At 38.8% G+C, this 21824-nt stretch overlaps 1 protein-coding gene across 6 annotated transcripts in view; it reads right to left on the reverse strand.

The window, feature by feature from the left end:
* Positions 1–17894: 17894 nt before the first annotated feature.
* The window catches only part of PTBP2 (polypyrimidine tract binding protein 2), a 66515-nt gene continuing 62585 nt past the window's right edge, over positions 17895–21824 (reverse strand). For 4 of the 6 annotated variants that reach the window (XM_084755396.1, XM_084755394.1, XM_084755398.1 and 1 more), the window contains 3 exons: positions 19813–20029; positions 19626–19703; positions 17895–19473 (listed from right to left, as the gene is read on the reverse strand). In XM_084755396.1, the coding sequence (XP_084611522.1) occupies positions 19341–19473; positions 19626–19703; positions 19813–20029 (428 nt within the window). In that variant the 3' untranslated portion in view covers positions 17895–19340. The remainder of the gene's footprint in view (positions 19474–19625; positions 19704–19812; positions 20030–21824) is intronic. The other 2 variants (XM_084755397.1, XM_084755395.1) reach the window with 1 other exon arrangement.

Below are 21824 nucleotides of genomic sequence, written 5' to 3' on the forward strand. Positions count from 1 at the left end.
ACAGAGTTGCTAGATTAAAATTCCTCTACAAGCATTTAGTTGGGGGCTTGCTTCCAGCTTCAGAGGCGTAGTCCAGGATCATCATGGCAACAAACATGACAGCAGGCATGGCAGGATGGCGCTGGAAAAGTAGTTGAGAGTTACATCCTGATATGCAGGCCAATAGAGAGAGAGTTGGCCTGACAAGGGCATTTGAAACCTTAAATCCTACCCCTAATAACACACTTCGTACAACAGAGCCACAGATCCTCATTCTTACAATCCTTTTAAATAGTGTCATGTCCTAGTGACTACTAAGCATTCAAATATATGAGCCTGTTGAGGGCCATTTTAATTCAAACCGCATGACATTTTCACACATATATAGTACACACTTTGATCATATTCACCACTACCATTACTCTATCTACTCTGCACCCCCTGCTCCCCATTATGCTGGTCTCTTCATCTTCTTAGTCTCAAATAGTTCTATTTTCATGTCATATGTATTATGCATGCGCATGTGTGCGTGCGTGCGCACACACACACATACACACACGACGGGGAGGAGACTGGATTTTGTACAGAAAGATGCATTCATGCATTCCTGAGTCTTATTTTGCTTGACATGATGATCTCTAGCTTCCTCCATTTTCTTGAAAATAATCTAAAAGCATTCTCGCAAATGGTTCAATAAAATTTCATTGTGTCAGCATACATGTGCACACACATTTCTTTGTGTATTCATATGCTGGACATCTAGACTTGTTTCAGAAGTCTAGATGAGACTTGGCTATTGTGACAAGTGCAGTGATACAGACATGTAGGTATTACCTCTATTACCTGTGTTGATTCTTTGCATATACACCCAGAAACATTATAGGCAGATCACAGAATTCTACTCTTGGTTTTTGGGAGAACTACACATCGCTTTCATAGTGGCTGCCCTAATTGACATTTGCCCCAGCATTGCTTCTCTGTATCAGTCCTTCGTCTTTTACATACTAACCACCTTTCCTTTGTTTTCTGGAAGATGGCCACTCTAAATGAGGTGAAATGGAATCTCAAAGTGGTTTTGATTTGCATTTCTCAAGTGGTTAAGGGAAAGTGAATATTTCCTAGTATATTTATTGGCCGTTTCTACTTTCTCATTTAAGGAACTGTCAGTTCACTTCGTTTTCCATCTGCTGATCAGGAGCTCTTTATAAATTCTGGACGTGAATAACATCAGATGATCAGCTTCACATTCTTTTTCTCCCATCCTGTGAGCTGTCTCTTCACTCTGTTGCTACCCTTGCTGTGCAGCAGCTTTTTCATTTCCTGCCGTGCCATTACTACTACTACTACTATGAGGACGAAGACGATGACAATGACCATGATGACTACCACCACCACTACTTGTCCTAGGCCACCAGAGTCCTCAGTGCCTTTCTCACATCTATAACATCTCAGAGAATCTTACCTGTGTTTTCTTGTAGCACCTTCTAAGTTTCAGGTCTTACATTAAGGTCTTTGATGTACTTGTCCATAATAATTGACTTCAGAAATGGTGTGGTCTTCATAAATTCTAACTCTGACTTTATATATATATATATATATATATATATATATATATAATAAGACTGTAAACTGTAAGATGATATAACCAGACCATTTTATCCCCTAGTTGCTTTTTGTGATGATTTTTATCAAAACAATGAAAGAAAAATGAGAAGAGTTTGTGTGAATGCCTGTAGGTGTGTACCACTCGTGCCTCTGGAACTAGAGTTGTAGGTGTGTACACACTGCCCAGCATGAGTGATGGAGACTGATGAATCTACACACTTTGCAAAAAAAAAACAAAAACAAAAACAAAAACAAAAAAAAACAGCAAATGTCCATAACCCGCGAACCATCTCTCTAGCACCAACGATTTATATTTTTCACAGAAGGATACTTTTAGAACAAAACAGTATTGGTATGTAAGATTTTGGAGCACTGGAGACCATATAAAAGAGATACACACTTGCTTTTATGTTAGTAGATGATTTATCCTCATTTTCAGGGATATAACAAATGGTACACTTACCTTACGTTTATTCGGGCTTTTATGATCTTCGCAGCTATCAAAATAACTTTACAGCAATCTTCATTCCAAATTGTCAGAATTCTTATACCCTATTCTCTTTCTCTCTCAACCTCCCCCACCCTTATGTGTGTCGTGGTTTGGTTGGGTTTTATATAAGGGCTCCATGTACCCTAGGCTGGCCTCAAACCTGCTGTTCTCCTTGCCTTAGCCTCTGAAGTCCTGGGATTTCAAGGTATGTGGACTACTAATCACAATGTTTTCAAGTTAAATTTATAAATTATTTATTTGTATTTGTATCTGTGGAGGTCATAGAGCAACTTTCCAAAGCTGCTTCTTTCCTTCGCCATGTGGGTTCTGGGAATTGAGCTAAAACTTAGGGCATTAGATAAGTGGCAAGTGCCTTTGTCTGATGAGCAATCTTGTCTGCCGAGCTATAGATGTGCATGCTACCTCTTATTTCTGTTAACTAGAAGACAGAAAATTAGTCACAATCACAGATTTTTAAATTCATGTGTTTTGCACTTAATCTGACTGACTAGCACAATACAACCCAAGTCAGTGACATGTAGACTCTGGCAAATTTTCTGACATAGCTATAGTTGAATGAAGATACATCCATGATAAAGTAGCAATACACAGAGTACTTCCCCTCAGAGAATGCTAAATTGAAATGTATATTAAAAATAAATAGGATAGGCAATAAAATTTCCATGATTGACTGATAGGCATTCCTCAGGAGTTATACAAATAAATTTGAACTCCAGAGTCAAAGCAGTATTTTAACTCTGGCTGTTTTCCTGAGATGAACTAGATATCTTGAAGTCTGACTTGAGAATAAATGAAAATTCCTGGCAGCTTCATTACAGCAATAAGACAACTCTAAGACACTGCTTCATAAAATTATAATCAAGTTTGTGCATTTTAAGCAAGGCTCAAGTTCAAAACCTCTCAAGGTCATGATTATTATTATTTTTTTTCTGTCTCTTAAATTAATTTTGAGGAACAGGTGAAAACCTGAAAGTTCATTCATAAATAACCTGAACGCTGTTTTGTTGCCATAATACTGGTAACGGTAGACCACTCAAGGGGAAAAACAGTGCTGAGAAGGACCAGTGCAAAGGGCTTGCATATTTACAAATCAGATCATTAATATGACCAGCCTGGCACTAAGGGTGTACAGCCAATAGCTAGCAGGGATACTACAGTTCCTTGCCTCTGTCACTGGCTGGAACCCCAGGGGAACTAACAATGGGAAATGCTTATTGCAGACTTGCTGGTTACACAGTTATATATTAAGAACTGACACTAAAGTGATAAACTAAACCACAGAAAAGGGATTCTGAAGCAATTACTAATCAGGAAAAAATTCTAATAAATCAATCAGCATTAAGGCTGCTCTTCATCAGCTGGATTCATGGTGTTGCAAGCTATTTACATTTTTAAATGGTTCACCTGGCTTAGCAATGATATTCAAATAATTTCCATAATGTTGCTTGACAAGGACATCTTAGGAAATTGCTTATTTAACTCAGGTCTTAATGGAAGAAGGAGAGTGTGTGAGTGTGGAGAGAGAAAAGGAGAAGGCGGGGGAGGAAGAATGCGCAAACAGGGGAAGACATAAAGAAATAGAACACAAACAAAATTTTAATGTGTCAGTAAATTTAGACTCAGCCTATCTGGAGTATATGTGTAAGCATGGAATTGTGCAATATTTCTAATTATGTATCTATAATTTTTTGTCACAGAATAATAGTCTATGTGTTTTTTTCATACATGTGGTAAAAGCCATGCTGAACTCAGACTAATTTGTATATTGTAGCCTTCCAGATTAGCATAAATTTAAACCTCAAAACAGAACTAGACAAGTTCAAATATATTGCCACAATCACTTTGCCAAACAACAACTAAAACTTTTTCTGCTCTTGGAAAGTCCCTAAGGTGAACGAGGCTGTGCCTACAGTTACATAGTACATCCGCAGAGCACCCACATCCTTCCCTGCGGTGGCATTTCTTCACACTGTGCACCTCGCCAGAAATTACTAATTTACTCTGTGCTGAATTGAACAGAGTGCACAAGCAAAGAAAAAAAAAAAGATACTTCAGCAGATACCCTTTCATCAGTCATCAGGAAGCAATGTTTTGTGCTGTTGTTGTTGTTGTTTGAGGCATAGGCTGTGAACTCAGTCTACCTCAGCAGAGAAGACTGACAACACAATAAAACAGATAAGTACACCACCATCTACCCTCTTTCTATAGACATGGCTGTTCCCTCTATTCAAGCAATTATCCATATGATACAGCCCAACACTCCTCCAGATATTGGCTCTGCTCCTGCCTCCTTTCTGTGATCTCTGTGATCTGTAGATTTCCAACAGAAGTTTTCAAACTAACACGTAGTCATCTCCTACTCGTACACTGTACGGAAAGAGCTGCTTTCTTAACACAGGTAACAGCTTACATCCCTAAGTTGTCCCTCCTCTTCACATCCTATCAGTTCATCCCCCAGCCCACCTGTAATGGTTTCCCTAAAACCACACTGCAAGAGCACATAGCATGATCTTTGCCTGGCAGTGGTCCGTATTCCTCCACTTGATTTCAGCTAAGTTAGGTCCTCTCACTGCAGTCCATCCTCATCCCTATGAGTCATCCTTCTAGTGACTTCCTGAAATCTGACCATGCAGAGGCCCTATTTTAATATCTCCTAGTCTTATCTATAGAAAGGAAAAAAACCTCAGACTGCATAGAGACGAGATGGCCCACTCTTCAGTCTTCCTTCTTTGCCGGGCCTGTCCTGTTAGATTCAACTATTTACACAAGATGAATACAAGGTCTTGCTGTGATTCTTCAAGAATCTTTCATTGTACCTGAGATGCCATCCTCACTGCCTTCTCCTCCAGGCAAATGTCTAGGTCAGTGGTTCTCAACCGTCCTAATGCTACAACACTGTGATCCTTTAATGCAGGTCCTCTTGTTGTGGTGACCCTCAACCATGAAATTATTTCATTGCTACTTCATAACTGTGATTTTGCTAGTTATGGATCATAATGTAAGTATCTGATATGGAAGTTATCTGATATGCAACCCCCAAGGGGTCATGACCCACAGGTTAAGAACCACTGGTTTAGTGACTTTTCAAAACTTAGTTGTCATTTCTTCTGATGAATTATCTTTCCTGTGTGGTCTCATACTAATAAAGTGTATGCATGGAAATGTGTATACACACACATGCATTATGATCATGACAACATGAATGATTTTTATTTTATTTTCTAGATTATGCTATGGGGCTTTTTTTTTTTCAATTTTTGCTTGAACAAATTTGCTAAGTGCCATAATACAGTTTGTTGGAGGGATACAAATCTGAGAAGGATCCCAGCAATCCAATTTACTCAATACAAATCAGCCATCTAGAAACAAGGCAACAATCGAGGAGGAACGACACAAGCTCAATTCTGTGATCTCAAAGTGTCTACTAACAGTAAAGTTAAAAACATGTCAAAAAAATTGTCAAAAGAAGACAATTGTAATGGAGACCTGTATCCTTCTAGTTTAGGAGAGCAAGACATTTCAAGAATAGCATCAACTTTTAATAAAATTGAAAAGAATAAAGAAGTTAATCAGGATGGCAAGTGTTCAGTAGAAATAAAGAAGTCAGAGCAAATGCTTCTGTGAATACAAGAGTTACTATGACTGATGAGGTGATAAATGGGTAGAAGAGAGGGTGTGGTCAGGGTGTGGTCAGATGCAAACACTTCAACAGCAGCCATCATTTTGGAGTGCTGTTGTCCTGTTTCTTGAAAGTAGAGGTTCCTAAGAAATCCATGAAGAGAAAGGGGGGCTCACTTTTAGAATGTGTGTGAAATGTGAACCTCTAGGTGTTGCTAATAGTGTGGAGGAAAGGCATCACAGGACACTAAGGACATAGAGGACTCTTGTTTGTGGAGCAAGGGAGCTATAGACCCATGGAGAGAATGGCAGTGGCGAGTTGTCTCAGAAGGTCGGGGACATGCAGCAGTAAGAGGAAGGTGACGCTAACCTTGTGAACAGCAGTCTCAAGATGAGTTAGCCGACTCAATAGTCTCACAAAACTGCAAACAAGGGCAGGTTCTTGCCAAGGTAAAAATCAGCTTGACCAAGACTAGGAAAACTCTATAAAGAAGTTTGTGTTTAGTCTGCATGCAGAAATTCCTAAATATCTATTTTAGTAAGCTGAAGTCCAAGCAGAAAGGTGTCTGACCAGTGTATGTAGAAGTGGGTACCAAGACTAGGTGCCCACAAGACCTTACACATTGGAACACAAGGGTCTAAATGAGACCTCTCTATCAAATCCCTCTCCTCAGAGCTCAGGGAACCCTGCAGAAGAGAAGGGAGAAACCATATGGGAACCAAAGAGGATAGAGGACACCAGAACGGAGCAAAGCTCATATGAACTCAGTCTGAAGCAGCAAACACAGGGCTCACACATGTCTGCACTAGGCCCCTGCATGTATAGTATAGTTTTCAGCTTAGTGTTTTTGTGGGATTCCTGAGTGTATGAACAAGCAGCTCTCTAATTCTTGTGCCTTCTCCTGGGGCTCTTTTCCTTCTGTTGGTTTGCCTTGTCCAACCTTGATGTGATGGTTTATGTCTTAAACCATGTCTTGTTTGAAAATCTGTTGGAACTTTTTCCATCAACACAGGGGTGAGTAGATGACAGACCTTTTGGAATTCAAGGAATTAGTTTGAGAAACAGGCAGCCAGGATGTAATTAGAGTTAATTTGTGCTGTTTAGATAGCCTCGGTGCTTACTTTTCTCACTCTGAAGAGCAAGGTCTTACTGAAAATTCTTGAATTTTTACCAGGATATATAAAGGAAAATTAAAGATGAAATAAAAATAAATCAAAGCCATGACTCTTTAGCAAAGTTGCAACACTGTCTTTTTCTTATACTTTTTACACTTTTGTATAAATTTGCTCTGATCTCAGGATTTTAATACAACACTTTTACATAGGAAGAAGAAAAAGAAGGATGGAGGAGGAGAAGGAGGAGGTGGAGAAGGAGGAGAAAAGGGAGGTTACCTATGAAAATGGAGACCAGAGCATTAAGAAAATCAGGACAGATGGAGGCCTCTCTGTCTAAAAATCAGAACACAGTGAGTGAACAGGTCTTGCAGCCTGCACAGATGTGGATACTGGGGTAGTCAGTGGCCTAGTGTTTAGGCCACTTGAATGTTAGTGTCCACCAGATGTCTAGTGTCCTTAAAATGATAACAATCGCAGCAGCAGCAGCAACAATGCTATCCTGAATCCTTCAGGTTTCTTATTCAGTAGATACAGGATTCATACGAAGTTATCAAGAGAAGATAATGCTGGCCCACCGGGGCTACAAAGAAGAGCACCGTAAATTACATCTGAATGCAGATGCCTCCCTGACAATTAGACATGAACAATTAAAGGTCTGTTTGGAATACAGGAGGTGAGTAGGTAAACATGACGAAGAAAAATGTGTGTAGTCAATCATCAGAGAGGATACTGCAAAGGCTACAGCTGCTACCGATACTGGAAGGGTGTAGGCTAGAGGGAGAAAGCTTAGGGGAGGGAGGAAAACGGAATTCAAAAGAAAAAAAAAATACATGCAGAGATAGTCTGAGTGGACCATTATTATTTTGTGCACACAAGACATTCCTACTAGACAGAGAGGTTGCACTTTTGATGTGTGTACCCAACTTGTAGGATCAACGGTATTGAAACTCAGAGCCACTAGGAAGTGAGCCTAGCAAAGTTATTTGTCCTACTGACTCTGAATCCTTGAGCCTCTGGGAGGCCCTGCAATGAAATTAGACTTTCAAAAACGAATCAGAAGGTATTTATAGAAGCCTGACAAAATTATACTATTAAAATTCTGGGCCAGGGTGGGAGAGGGATTCCTGTTTAAGATATAGTCGGGATTTATCATTTGCTGCATCTACTGAGCCTCATCCTCCTCAGAGAGAATACTTTGCCTCACACTTGTCAGGAGTCATAAGCGAGCTAATGCAGATGGAGTTGAGCCCGATAGGAAAAGTATGCTGTAAGTTTCTTCCATTAAACACACTACAGACCAGATATGGCTCAATGCGCACTTACTGGACATGTTACTGCCTGTAGCTTTACTAAGAGAGGACTACTGATGTACTTCCTGCTTAATCCTCTAACACACAGATGGGAGACAGCTGAGAAAAAGTCTGACATATATCAAAAAATATTTAGATTGCATACTGGTTGTATAATCCACATGTAAACTGTATACTTACAAGAGTAATAGGTACAGGATTTACATACAAAGCACAGAAGAAACAGTAGTATGGGGGAGGGGGAAGATAGTTAATTATTAGCCAGGCAGGTAGCTAGGAAGAGAGGTCCTAGGTCCAATCAGACTAATCCCTGAGCAGGTCTGTTAGATGCCAGAGGGTTTTACTCCTGGACTCCTGTCCAACAAACCCTTCCTCATTACTGAGCCCCTTTTCCTCTCTGGCAGGTCACTGGGCTCTCAGGCAACAGGCCAACTCCCTCCCCTAGCCCTCTGCAGGCCACAGATGACCCACAGGGAGGGCTTCCTTAGGCTAAATTCCTCCTTCCTGCTGCCCTGTTGGCTAGAGGGATGGACAACAGGTGGGTTCCACTGGCTTAAGTCACCTGAATTTCAAAGGTCCTACCCAATGTCGCACCGGTTAAGATCTTTTTACTGTCACTTAAATGACACAGCGGGGCTGGCTAGGTTAGCAACCAAAAATCTAAAATGACTCAGCCAGTTATCTGCATACTGCCCTGTTCAAGGAGAAAGGACACCAAGGCCCACTCTGTACCCTCTTGAAAGCAGGTAAGCCCAGACTCTCTGGGGGCAGACAGTGCTCTCCCGGGCCTCTCTCCCTCGTGTTTTGCGGGTTCTGTGTGCTTATGCACTCCCCCTCTGCAGACTTCTTGTCTAGTAATTCTCTCCTTGAAGGGGAGCTAGCAGACAACAGCATCAAATAATGGCAGATATGGCTTAGTAAAGAGCCAAGGGTAAGATCGAAGGAAGCTCATCATTCACTGGAGGAACAAGCGCATGCTTCCAAGGTTGGGCTGAATATACACCCTAAAGGAGTTTGTTCATTTGTACTGAAAGCCTAACAAAGCTTAGATTCCTAGACAGACACCTAATCGGTTTTGTCCTCATTATAGTAAATATAAGTTTTAGTATCTAATATGGACATTGTAACTTCTATCCACTGTCAAACAGCTGCTGAAGTTCCTGATAAAGTGTTTCATTCTTGGGGGGCAGATAAGAGGGCACCATAATTCTAGACCACTATGAATGGGTTGTAGTAGGCCCAACAGGATTAGGCTCATCTGACCAATCTGTTATCTGCAGAAGTATTAACAAATTACAAGACTGATAACTTTTTACTGTGTCCCTTTTCACTTAAAATTTCCCTATTACTTATCTAATATTAACCTAAAAATTAAATAATCCATGTACCTCTCTCCCAAGACAGCATTTAAAATAACAACAAAATAAAAACACCAAGAGTTGAAAAGGCCAGGTTTGGCGGTTCATACCTTGTGCTGGCTAGTTTTTGGTTAAGTTGGGACAGGCTGGAGTCATTTGAAAGGAAGGAATCTCAATAGAGAGAATGATGCTCTAAACTCAGCAGGTTGGCAAATCTATGTGGCCTTTTGATTGATGTGGGTCCCAGCCCGTTTGTGGGTGGTGCTACCCTAGACAGGCAGTTCTGTGGCCTTTATGACAAAACTGAGAAGCCTGTAAGCAGAATCTGTCCACGGGCTCTCTATCAGTTCTGCCCCTAGGTCCCTGCCTTGAGTTCCCACCTGTTCTGACCCCCCTTCATAATGGGCTGTGACGGGGACACATAAGCTGAGTAACACTCTTTTCCCCTACTTGGTTTTGGCCATGGGGCTTTATCTCAACAATTCAAACCCGAAGACATAACTCTAATTGTACCACTTGGGAGGCAGACACAGGAACACTGCTGAGTGCGAGCCAACTGAATTATGGAGTTAGAATTTGTTTATAAACACAGAAAAGCAGCCCCCTGGCTTGGACACAGGTCATCGTCAGCTACATAATGAGTTTCAGAGTTAAGTTTGAGACCAGTTTGGGCCACAGGAGATCTTGTCTAAAATAAATAAATAAATAAATAAAAATAAAAGATAAAAGAGGAAAAGCCAGGTCAAAAGCTAGCTTTGTAGATTATCAAGACATACATGTGCTCAGACTGAAGAATGTAAAGTAGCACTTTTCTGTCAAGAATCTATAGGATTCCTGGTCTCAGACTACTCTGTCTCAGCACTGCCCATACCCTGACCACTCCCTAGCCATCCCCATTTTTGTTCAGTTTTTGGCTTTATCATAGCAAAGAATATGGAACCTGCCCTAAATGTCCATCAGGCTATGGCAGATGAAATGTGGCACATATTCACAGTGGAATTTTATTCAGCTGTAAAGACAATGGAATTACAAGGACCAGAGACGTAACTCAGTGGTGAATTGCATGCACTGCTCTTGCAGTTTGGTTCCAGTTTCAACCACTTTTAACTCCAACTCCAGGAATCCCATACCATTATCTGGTCTCCAGAACCTGCACTCACTTGCACACCCCCACCTCCACCCCACACACCGTTAAATCTTTTATACAAACCGAAACTAAGAAATTAATAGGAAGATTGAATGGATCTGGAAAAGCATATGAAGTAGGTGATCCAAACTGGGGAAAAGCAAAACCCATACTCTTGAATATGCAGATTCAGGACTGTAATGTATACACATAATGTTCTATATACAGGTGGTTGAGTGTAGGAAAGCCTACAACTAGAAAGGAGACCATGGGTCGGTAAGAATAGTTGAGAAACGATGGATTTAGTTAGTGGTGGTGGCACACAGTGACATATGGGATATAAATATAAAGACAGACTGGATGGGAGCTTTAAAATGGAATGGGGAAGACCAATCTACTAAAACACAGCTGGAAAATGTCATGCTAATACATTGAATGCTAATGTAAAAAATAATCGGATTTTGGTGTGCTAAAATTTTAGTTTCTACAGTATGTCACCATTTAACTATTCTATCTGCATTTGTGTCCTTTTCCCACACCTGGGTAATTCACATATAATGATTCCCAAGAATCCTAATTACTAAGAGCTGAACGTTACACTGGGCTGAAGGGCCCACTTTATAACAGGAGTATTTTAGTGGCCATTCAACACCAGTTATCTAAGCCAAATTATTAGTAGGTAGTAACTGTTGGAAAGAGGGATGATTCTCAAGAGGCTAGTAGATGTTAGTGAAGGATATCTAAGATTTTTTGCAGACAGGAAGAGGGTTCTTGTATAAGAAAGTCAGGCAGTCATGGCAATATGCCTGTGACATCAGTAGGAGGGAGGCAGAGATGGAATCTCCAGAGCACATGAATAGCCAAACTAATATATGAGGAAATAGTCCAGGTTCACATCTGACTTCAACCATGAGCATCTGTTGGCACGTACATGTATACACACACACATACACACACCTCTGACTTTTGTGGGTGACAGAAATTCTTATTTCTAAAAGGGGGCTGTTTGACTTGAATCACAATACTGGGTATTTAATAACACACAATTCTTAAGGCTAAATTGTTTGCCTCTTTTGCTCTCGCAGTAAGTTATTCATCTATAATACAGAAGATGTTTTGAGCATGAAAATTTGTTCACTCAGAAAATTGTAATGATGTCATCTAAAAATTAGTACAAAAGGCCATTACCAAACTTTCTTTCCATAGCACTTGACAATTTGTAGTGGCTGCACTACCTACCTTCTTAAAAACTTAGCCTAGTAAAGATTGCCAGTTCCAATTTCACTGTTGAGGAAAAGGCCTGGATAACTTAAGTTTTTGGCTCAAGTTACTGTGTTTACCAATTGGAAGCACAATCTTGTTTTCCAATGTCCAACTTTCATTCTTTCACTAAATGCTGCAGCATAAATTACACCAGAAACGCCTTGGTCAATTAAAAAAACAAAACAAAACAAAACAGTATCTACATCTCTCAATTGTCACATTAGGAAAAAAAAATGGGACAGAAGGAAAAATCATAAGGTTGCAATAAAAGTCAAAATCTTTACCAGCAACACACAAAAATACTTAAAAAGCACCAGCATAATCTTCCATGTAGTTAAAAAAAACTTTAATATAAATTACACTTTTTTGTTGTTTTGTTTTTTCATGACAGGGCTTCTGTGTAGCCCTAGCTGTCCTGGAGTTCACTCTGCAGACCAGGCCGGCTTTGAACTCACAGAGATCCACCTGCCTCTGCCTCTCAACTGCTAGGATTAAAGGCGTGTGCCAACACTATCCGGCTTAAAAATATGACACTTTATTAAAAATAAACAAAACAAAAAAAACCTTCCAAAACCTTTCAAGTGTGCTTGAGGAAGGCAAGGCAGAGGGGCTGCAGCTTGGTGTGAAGTGTCAGGAGAAGGCTTATCTGAAATTAGAAGTGAGCAGGCCAGTGTAGCTCTCATCACATGAGCTGACCCATACATGATGAGGTGCACCTGGCCGTTTTTATGTCCCTACTCAGCTCGGTAGTAACAGATGACACTGGATCATTTCCTGTTTCCATTTTTAGTTTTTCGTGAGAATCACCTATACAAACATGAAATTCACCTGGTCAAGCTGTTTCCTGATAGATCAAACATACTGCAACACCTTTATTTTCAAGGTGTCATGGAAAACTGATTATCCTGGGCCTCTTTTTGTTTTAAATTCCCTCCAGCCAATAACATTCCAAGTAACTTTTGAAGATTAAAAAAAAAAAAAAAAGCCAAAATTTGATGAGGGGGGTGGGGTGGGGTGGGGAGACAGTAGACACTTCTAGATGAAATGCCAAATACTTTAACAGGGAAAAAGAAAATTGTCGATAGACTGGAACTGTTTCCCATAACCTTCACAGGTAACCATAGGCAGTAGTTATCTCTAGACCACAGATGGGAGAAGTGAAGCTGAGGAAGGTCTCTCTCACGGCAATACCATTCAGCGTCACTGTGTCCACTCTGGAAAGATGCCTCTGTAATTAAGTATTTTCACATCAGAACATTGCAGATTTAGAAAAGGGTTGAGACAACTGCAGTAGTATCACACATTTTCCCTGAGAAAACATCTACTGATGTTATGACAGTCACCTTAAAGGAGTTCTTTAGCCAAAATGAGCACTTTTCCTCCATTAAGACTAAATACATTTGGGGGGGGGGAACTCCTGGGAGATTCAAGTTCTAGACCATCTGAACTATCTAGCTATAGGGTTTGTTTGGTTGGTTGGTTTTGGTGTGAGAGAACGCAAGCGAAAGAAAGCTATTAAGCCAAACCAGACACAAATATAGTAAAATCCACCTTATTACATCATACAAATGCATTGCCATTCGTCAGTTCATTAGCCAGAAACAGAAAGTTATAATCTAATTGGTTACAGTTTTAAATTTAAACCAGAGGAGCCAAGAGAAAAGTCAATTTCAAAGAGAATGGTGACACAAATGGAGACGAGTGTAGGGATGGGCAGCTGAAGCAGCACAAGGGTGACAGTGATGACAGGAAGCAAGAGAAGGCAAGGCAGGTCAGGACAGACACATGCTGGGCTGCATGTGTAGGGGTGGCCCCTGGAGGCACACACTACTCAACAGCAAGGGCCTTAGGTAGCTATGCTTCCAAGGGATGTGAGAAAGGGCTTCTAAAAGGTGCAAAACGGGAAGATAATGATTGCTTACTAAAGAGACCCAAGGCTGCCTTCCTTCTGAATATGTTGACCAAATTAACTAGAATTTGCAGTTACTTTTAAGTCAGCTCATGTGGAAATTCCCCTCTTCCTTTTGTGATAATACTTAGCACTAAATACAAAACCATACTGATTTCAACCACCCACTTAGCTATCAATTCAAATATTGTTTACTAGTAAGAGCAGCCCTGCATTTCCTTTAATCAGTATAATGCAAGAGTGGACTAGAAACCCAGCGGCCTGCATTTTTGTTACAAGTCTACTGTATGTTGCTTGCTAAATAGCAATTCATCTGATCAATATAACTGCTTATTTTAACTTAAAACTAATGAAATATACATACCAAGAAACTGAACAACCCCCCCCCCCCACATTTTACAGTGTGCCTCAAACTTCTATGTCCAGAAATCCTGACCAAATGCTGTCTCAGCAGGTCAGAGGGCCTTGGGGAAAGCCCCAGGTGATATTAACTGCCCTTGGTTTGTGGCTGTGTTGGGTAGAAGGGAGAAATGCAATACCGAAAAGCTAAATTACTTTAGATATTAGAGAAAAGACAGCTGTAACAAGGGATGAAATACTGTCAAGTAAATGTATAGTCTTGATGAAGGTTCTTGAATGATTCTGCATTAAAGTGGAGGAAGGGTACGTGAAGGAAAATCAAGGGTGTATAAGGATGTATTTCTTATTTTAAATTTCTTTTAATTAAAAATCTAGTTTTTGGCTTAAAAAAATGCCCAATAGATATACCAGATAATAAGAACAAAAGGAGAGAATTTTCTTTCTGTCCACTGAAACAGCAGAAAGAGGAGAAAGACAGGAGGAAGTATAATAAAGGAAAGGTGCTGCTGCGAGGTGTTTGCAGCTAAACTAGTACAGCCACTTGTTTGTTTTCACACATGTATCTTCAGATGTGTCTTGAGATTTAAGCAAACCATTATTTACTGAACAAGATTATGAAAACTTTCTTAGTAAAAGTTATCAGTGTCTTAAGATCCCACTCCTAACAATAATAATAATAATAAAAAAAAAGATCAGACCTAACAGCTTGGCTGTTACAGTATTTTGTTCACATAGAAAAATAAGCTCACACACAATGACTGACTATGGAAGTCTTTGAAAAGCAACCAGTGAATACAATACTAAATTCAAGGTAATGATTGTCTCCAGTGGCAAATGAGGTAGATACTAAATGGGAAGGAGGCACAATAAGGGGCAGGCCAGACAGCCTGTGATGCTCAACAGAGTTGAGTCAACAGCTCTGTGTCCATTATGCCTTCTCTCTTCATCTTTACAGAGTTGTTTTCACTTTGAGTAACTGGTAATCTTAACTACAAAAACTACCTTATTTACAAAATTAAACTAAGAGGATAATTTAAGGGAAATAAGTGTGAACTACGTAAGATTTTTAAAAAGACTATGTAATGAAGGTATAACTAGCAAACATTCCAATACCAGCTTAATACTTTTCCTAATTTTCGTCACTTTCTATAAAACAATGTTCAGCTAAAATAAAATCCTATGTGTGTTCAATTTCATGAAATAATTCTATATCCCAAATTTCTGAACGGCTACTGATGCCCCCATCTTGTATGAAGTCCTGGGTTAATCACAAAAATATGCTGTTTCTTCCATCTTATGCTGGAAAATCTTTAGTAAGATTAGAATTATCTTCAAGTTTCACAACAAATTTTAAAGGTTTATATATAATCTTGTTATATGGGGTCTGTAACTAAAAAAAAAAGTTATATTTTATTACTAAAATAATCAAATAGTTCAAATGAAAATCAAATCAAATGAAAATCTGAGAGTCGGCATCAGAATGTGAACTATGGAATGTATTCTATAACTACGTATCTTTTTCCTTTAGCAAATAACATTTATGTGATGTTAAGACATTAACAAACATTTCTTTACAACAATAACAAAAACACTGGGATGATACAGACTGTTGATAACTAGGTACTTCAAGCAAACCTGGCCAGCTAGGAATGCTGGCATTTTAACATTTTCTTGTTTTGGAGACAGTGTCTCACTTAGTCCAGGCTAGCCTAAAACTGTAACAGCAACCATCCTGCCTCAGTCTCCTGAGTGCTGGGATGTAACTTTATAAAATAAACTTAACAGTTTACCAAAAGCACAGCATGTCTGCACATACCCTACTTGAGCCTAAAGAAGACCACCCTGGGAAGGAAGCCCAGAATTTATGGACTTGATTTTACTTGAGGCTTAGGAAAACTGTCCTCTTCCTTTGAAAACTACACACCTGGTGGTTTAAACAGATCTACATGAACTAATTTAGCTGATATATTTTTCTATTCTAACCTTAAAACCTCAATGTTGTTAGTTAATATAACTTTTAATGACTTTACAGAAGTTTTTCACCTTCTTCCTCGCAAAGGTCTTATTAGCTGCTTTCACGCACGGAGACAGGTTCCTAACATTAAACATAAGCAAGCTGAACACCTTATTCACTAGGTGCTTTGAAACCCATTTTTTAAAAAAGCCTACTATAAAAAGAACCAGTTTTCCTCTCAATTATATAAAAAGTCAAAATCACATTGTTTCTAAATTCTGAAGACAAAGCCAGTTGACATAAAAATACTTTAACGTTAGCTACTGTGAGAGATCAAGGTAGAATGATCATAATATAAAATTGATAGTACTTTTACCTAATATTTTCTCGCCAGTGTGGGCTATTTTAATCCAATGCATTGAACTTTAAGAATTGGAATTGTAGAATATCAAAATCCCCACTTTGGGTCTTGATTCTTTCTTTAAAAAAGACTATACTGGTGGAAATTATTTAAAAAAAAAAAAAAAAAAAAGAATAAAACCAGCCACATCCTTGGGTGGGGTGGGAGAACTTGGTCTCTGGCCATTAAATTGAGTCAGGGAGTTCCTTCAAGTCATTAAGTGAATGGATCCCCGTGTCTGGCACAGGTCAGAACCTTGTTTTTTCCTTTTAAGTAAACCTCACCTACAAAGAACTACGTGAAATGCATAAAATTGTACTTTCAAGCATTGGAACCACCATGCAATCCTCAGGGAAACACCCCTACCTCAAACAGGGTTTCCCTGTGTAGTCTTGGCTGTCTTAGACTCACTTTTTAGACCAGGTTGGCCTCGAGCTCACAGCGATCCGCCTGCCTCTGCCTCCCGAGTGCCGGGATAAGTAGCTCTGTCCCAATGCTGGGTATAAACTAACAGAATTAAGGCATAGCTGATGCTCCTATACCGTATCACTGTACTGCAGCACCACTTTAATAAAAAACCCAGCTTCCAGGCAACATTCAAATTCCTAACTCTAAAACGGAATCACTTTTCTTACTGTATTTATCTCTTCGAGTTCAGTGAACTCTTGTACTAATGTCTACATTGTATGTGACTTTGAGGTATACATGTGTAACTTCAAAATTAATACCAGTGTTTCTGTGTATACACACACACACACACACACACACACACACACACACACACACACACACACACAACAAAACAAAAAAACCTTGACAACTAGCACCCCAACAGCATCAATATAAAAAGTGACCGATACAGCATCTGCAGTTAAAGCACCTGCAAGTATATATCCATGCCACCCAATTAGACGCAGCTGACACAATCCTTTCCAGACACCTTGATTATAACTCAGAAAGTAGTCTAAAATTAGTAAGAAATCTTGAGCAGACACAAAGATGAAAGATGAAACTGCAGCAAGAGAGCATGGCAAATCCAAAAGATCTATTAGTGCATAAATCTACAGGAAAAACAACAACAACAACAACAAAAGAGATAGAGAGAATTAACAAGCTACAATAGAAGTTATGTCTTTAAAGCAGATTATAAACAGGGTGGGAAATGTTTAATATGTGTCCTCCTGAAATACCGTCTTTTGCATTAAAAAAGGAACAGCTGGTGCATTTTCACAGCATCTAGATTTATTTATGGAATAAAGCCATAAGATTGTAATATTATTACTCCTTTCCCACCCTGGCAGAGAGTAAACATGAATTCAGAAGCACAGTGGAGTGAAAACAAAGGAGAGAGAGAGAAGGCAGCAGAGAAAGACAGAAGAGGTGAATACAGAGCTACAGAAGTGTTTATTGAGCATGCTACAGAGGTAAGCAGAGTACACACAAAATGAAATTAAACAACCATCAAACCTCCCAACTTTGTTAGAAAATTAATTTTTAATTGTGCCGCTTTCAAACTATACTGAATTTTACATTTCTAAAGATGTAAAAACTCAACTAATAGAAAATATACATGACCATTCTGTCTACATAGATAACAGAATCTATGAATCTTGAAACTAAGTACATCAATTTCAAAAAGTATTGGTCATTTAACAGAATCAACAATTCAGATTGACAAGAACTGTTCAAATAAATTTGACCTGTAGATTCTGAGCCATGTTTTTATTAAAGTCAGATCTATTCCTAAATACAAAATATTTTGAAGATTTATTAAAACTGAATATTACAATGCAAGGTAAATTAAGACTAAAGGCACATAAACTTTGGTCCCACCTGGTTGTCAGTTTTAGAAAACTGCCACAAAATTAATCTTCCTGCAAGTTTTCGCAGTACACGTTCTTTGTCTTTGAAAAATACATGCACCAGTTCCTGAACTAGCTAGACCAGTCTGCACATGCTCAGAAATCCACAACCATTTTCCAAATCTTAATTACAAACTAAGGATGGCAATATATATTTAAATGCACATAAGTCATGTCAACTTCGAAAACATCTACGAAAAATATTCAGCCACAAACAAGACATTACTTAGTGCTGACATTTATATGATACGTCCCACAAGAGTGTGTACAAAAAGGTTAAGGTTCCACAATGCTTTCCACATAGGGCTCAAACTTACAGAAATCACTTGTTGTCTTAAGAAATTAATACTCTGCATCTTGTTAATTTTAACTAATGCCTACATTCATAACTGAATCTAGACCAGATTTGTGAGATACAAAAGGCCAATGTTTTCAAAAGCAATAAAGCCTAAGATAGTAGAAACTAAAAATGCTGTTTTATTCTTTCAGTATCAAGTATCTTATTAGATTAAATAGAAAGAAATGTGATAAGCCAATAATTCAAAAGAAATTCCAAGCAGGAGAAACAAAAACTTAACCTTTTGACACACCCCTGCCTAAACATATTTTAATTCCATATAACGATGTGCCCTAAACAACCAATTCCTTTTTCCTAGTAAATGCACAACAGCAACACTAGTTTTCCTTTGTAAGGCACGTATGTCAACTAAGTTGGAAAAAAAAAAGAGAGAAAAAGAAAAAAAGCAAAATTAAACTAAAAATTTAAACAGACAATAAAAATGGCTTCCCTATAGAACAGATGAAACACAGCAGTTAATAACTCTGCCTTTACATATGCCATTTCATTTTATAACCAAGGAATGATAACAGCATGAAAAAAAATCAAACTCTGGTCCCCACTTTTCTGAACAGTCAATAGGTGATGACACCAAACAATGTGATTTGCCCATAATCTTCATCTTCCCTTCCTTAAATTGTTGACTTGGAGAAAGACACTCTCAGATGATGGTTTTCACCAAGGTTATAATTATGAAGATCAATCAAAGCCTGAATAGCTTCCTCCACTGTTGCCATCTGAAGAAGAGCCATTTTGTGATCTCTTCTGAAACAAAATTACGAAATTAGATACTTCATAAGAAGAGTTTAAACATTTCATTTTTACCCATTTGAGGTTAAAAAAAAAAAAGACTAAAAAATATTTGAAGAAAATATTTCTATCAAGTCACAAATTTAAAGACAAAGAAGCTTGCTTACTGAAAAAACTTAAATGCTTTCACAGTGCCCCCGGTGTTAGCAAATAGAGTTCGCAGATCCTCTTCTGCCACAGAAGGACTAGAAAAATTAGATAGAAAAAGTGTAGCAATTAATACAAAACAACACTAAATCACATGCTTGGCTAAACAAGATAAAGAGCCTCAGTTAAGTCAGCTGAAATACTCACGGGATATTAGACAGGTGAAGGGTGGCAGAAGGAGGAAAAATGTTTTGAAAGTTTTTGGATCCGGGTTTTTTAAAACGGTGCAATGGGGAATTACCAAAATCTTTCGTTAGCCCTTGATCATCAAGTCCCTCTCGAGGTAGTTGCACAGTCTGATGTTTAGAGAGAGTAACGCGAATAATCTTTCCATACATTTTCTGCCCATTAAGATGATTCATGGCTAGAAAAATAAAGAATGTCTATTAAAATATAGAAGGTTAGAATACAAATATTTCTAACTCAATTTTTAAATTTTTTTTACAACTTAAATGACATATTTAGCATAAGAATAGTAGTTAGTATTTAAATTTCAAAAAACTTTACATTTCATTTTTCATTTCTACTCGGCATGGTATCATAGCAAAAGGCTTCCTTCACAGAACAAGAAAAAGCCTCTACAATCATGTCTTCTGTAACAATCCTGATGATGACAAACTGGATTTTAATAACCACAGAGAATTTAGTAGTTTCTAGAGTCTCCCCGCCTTCAGATGCTCTACTTCCAAATGTGTATAGCTTCTGGGCAACAGGGTTTGGGATTTTCGTCTTAATTCCCTAAGAAGTTTACGTTCCTTCCGTTCCCTCTACTTCTCATTGGTCACTGTCATTTTTTAAAGACTGGGTAATTCCTATTCCTTATCTGCCTTCCTGTTGGATTTTTCTCTGCTTTTCCCCATCCATTCTATTACACAGAGCAGTTAAAAGACTTTCACAGGTTATGAATCTGGTGTCATTAATAAAACTCCCTAAGAACAAAAATCTAAACTTACTCTTTAACGCAGTAACAATTCCAGGTCTGGACTGATTGTATGCAATACCAGATACTGCTTGGAATCATGCAGTAAGACACCATCTTAGTAGTTCATTTCTCATATGCTCTCTGGCTAGAAAGCACTTCCTGACACTTCTCTCAATTTTGCCACATCATTTCTTGAAGTCCCTTCTACAGAAAGGCCTTTTAATCATCTGCTGTAAAAGTTCAGATCTCACTATTTTCTATGGATACCTTACACCCTTAAATTCACCATCATTTCTTCACATCATCTACTATCTTCTCCCTTCAAATTCTAAGACAGCTAAAGACAAAACAACTGAACACAGTAACGTGAATACAGAACATCACAGGGCTTCTTGAGGTACCTGTCAGGTTGTCTTCCTAAGAAGAGGACTAGACTAATAGTAGAAAAAGGTTAAGTGTTGTTTTTTTGTTTTTGTCTTTTGATTTTTCGAGACAGGGTTTCTCTTGTAGTTGTGGCTGTTCTGGACTCACTTTGTAGACTAGGCTGGCCTAGAACTCACAGAGAACCACCTGCCTCTGCCTCTCAAGTGCTGGGATTATAGGAGTTCTTGTCTTTAGTCACAAGTTTAGGCACTTTCAAAGGGGACAGGAGCTATTTGTAGTACGTTCTTCACTTTGTATCAATGTAATACTGATCATTAACAAGGCAAGATCTGTTAGAGACAAGCCTTTGAAGAATTATCTACATTAGCAGTTGCAAGGGGTGGTGACCCTTTCACAGAGGTCGCATATCCGATATCCTGCAAAATGGACATTTACACTAGGATTCATAACAGTAGCAATACTATAGTTATGAAGTAGTAACAGAGTAGCTTTATGGTTAGGGGGTCACATGATGGATTGCATTAAAGGGTCACAGCACTGATCTAAATGAACTCAGATGGGAAGACACACAATAACTACGGACAACATCCCACGGGCTTGCATCTTGTAGACAAGATTATATAAAGCAAGCTCTACTCCAGATACTATTCATCATTCTCTAATTCCTGGCTATGAAGTCAATGTGGTCAGAGACCTCACGCTCTTACTGATGTGAACACGTCACTGTGACCAACAGTATCATCAAACTGTAAGCCCAAATAAACCCTTTCCCCCTTAAGTTTCTCTGGTTAGATAATCTGTTGAAGCAAAGAAGCTAATATATTCAATATGCTCATATTGGGCAAAAACACGA

This window comes from Acomys minous (genome assembly GCF_964271855.1).
Source record: "Acomys minous genome assembly, chromosome: 14".
Taxonomy (NCBI): domain Eukaryota; kingdom Metazoa; phylum Chordata; class Mammalia; order Rodentia; family Muridae; genus Acomys; species Acomys minous.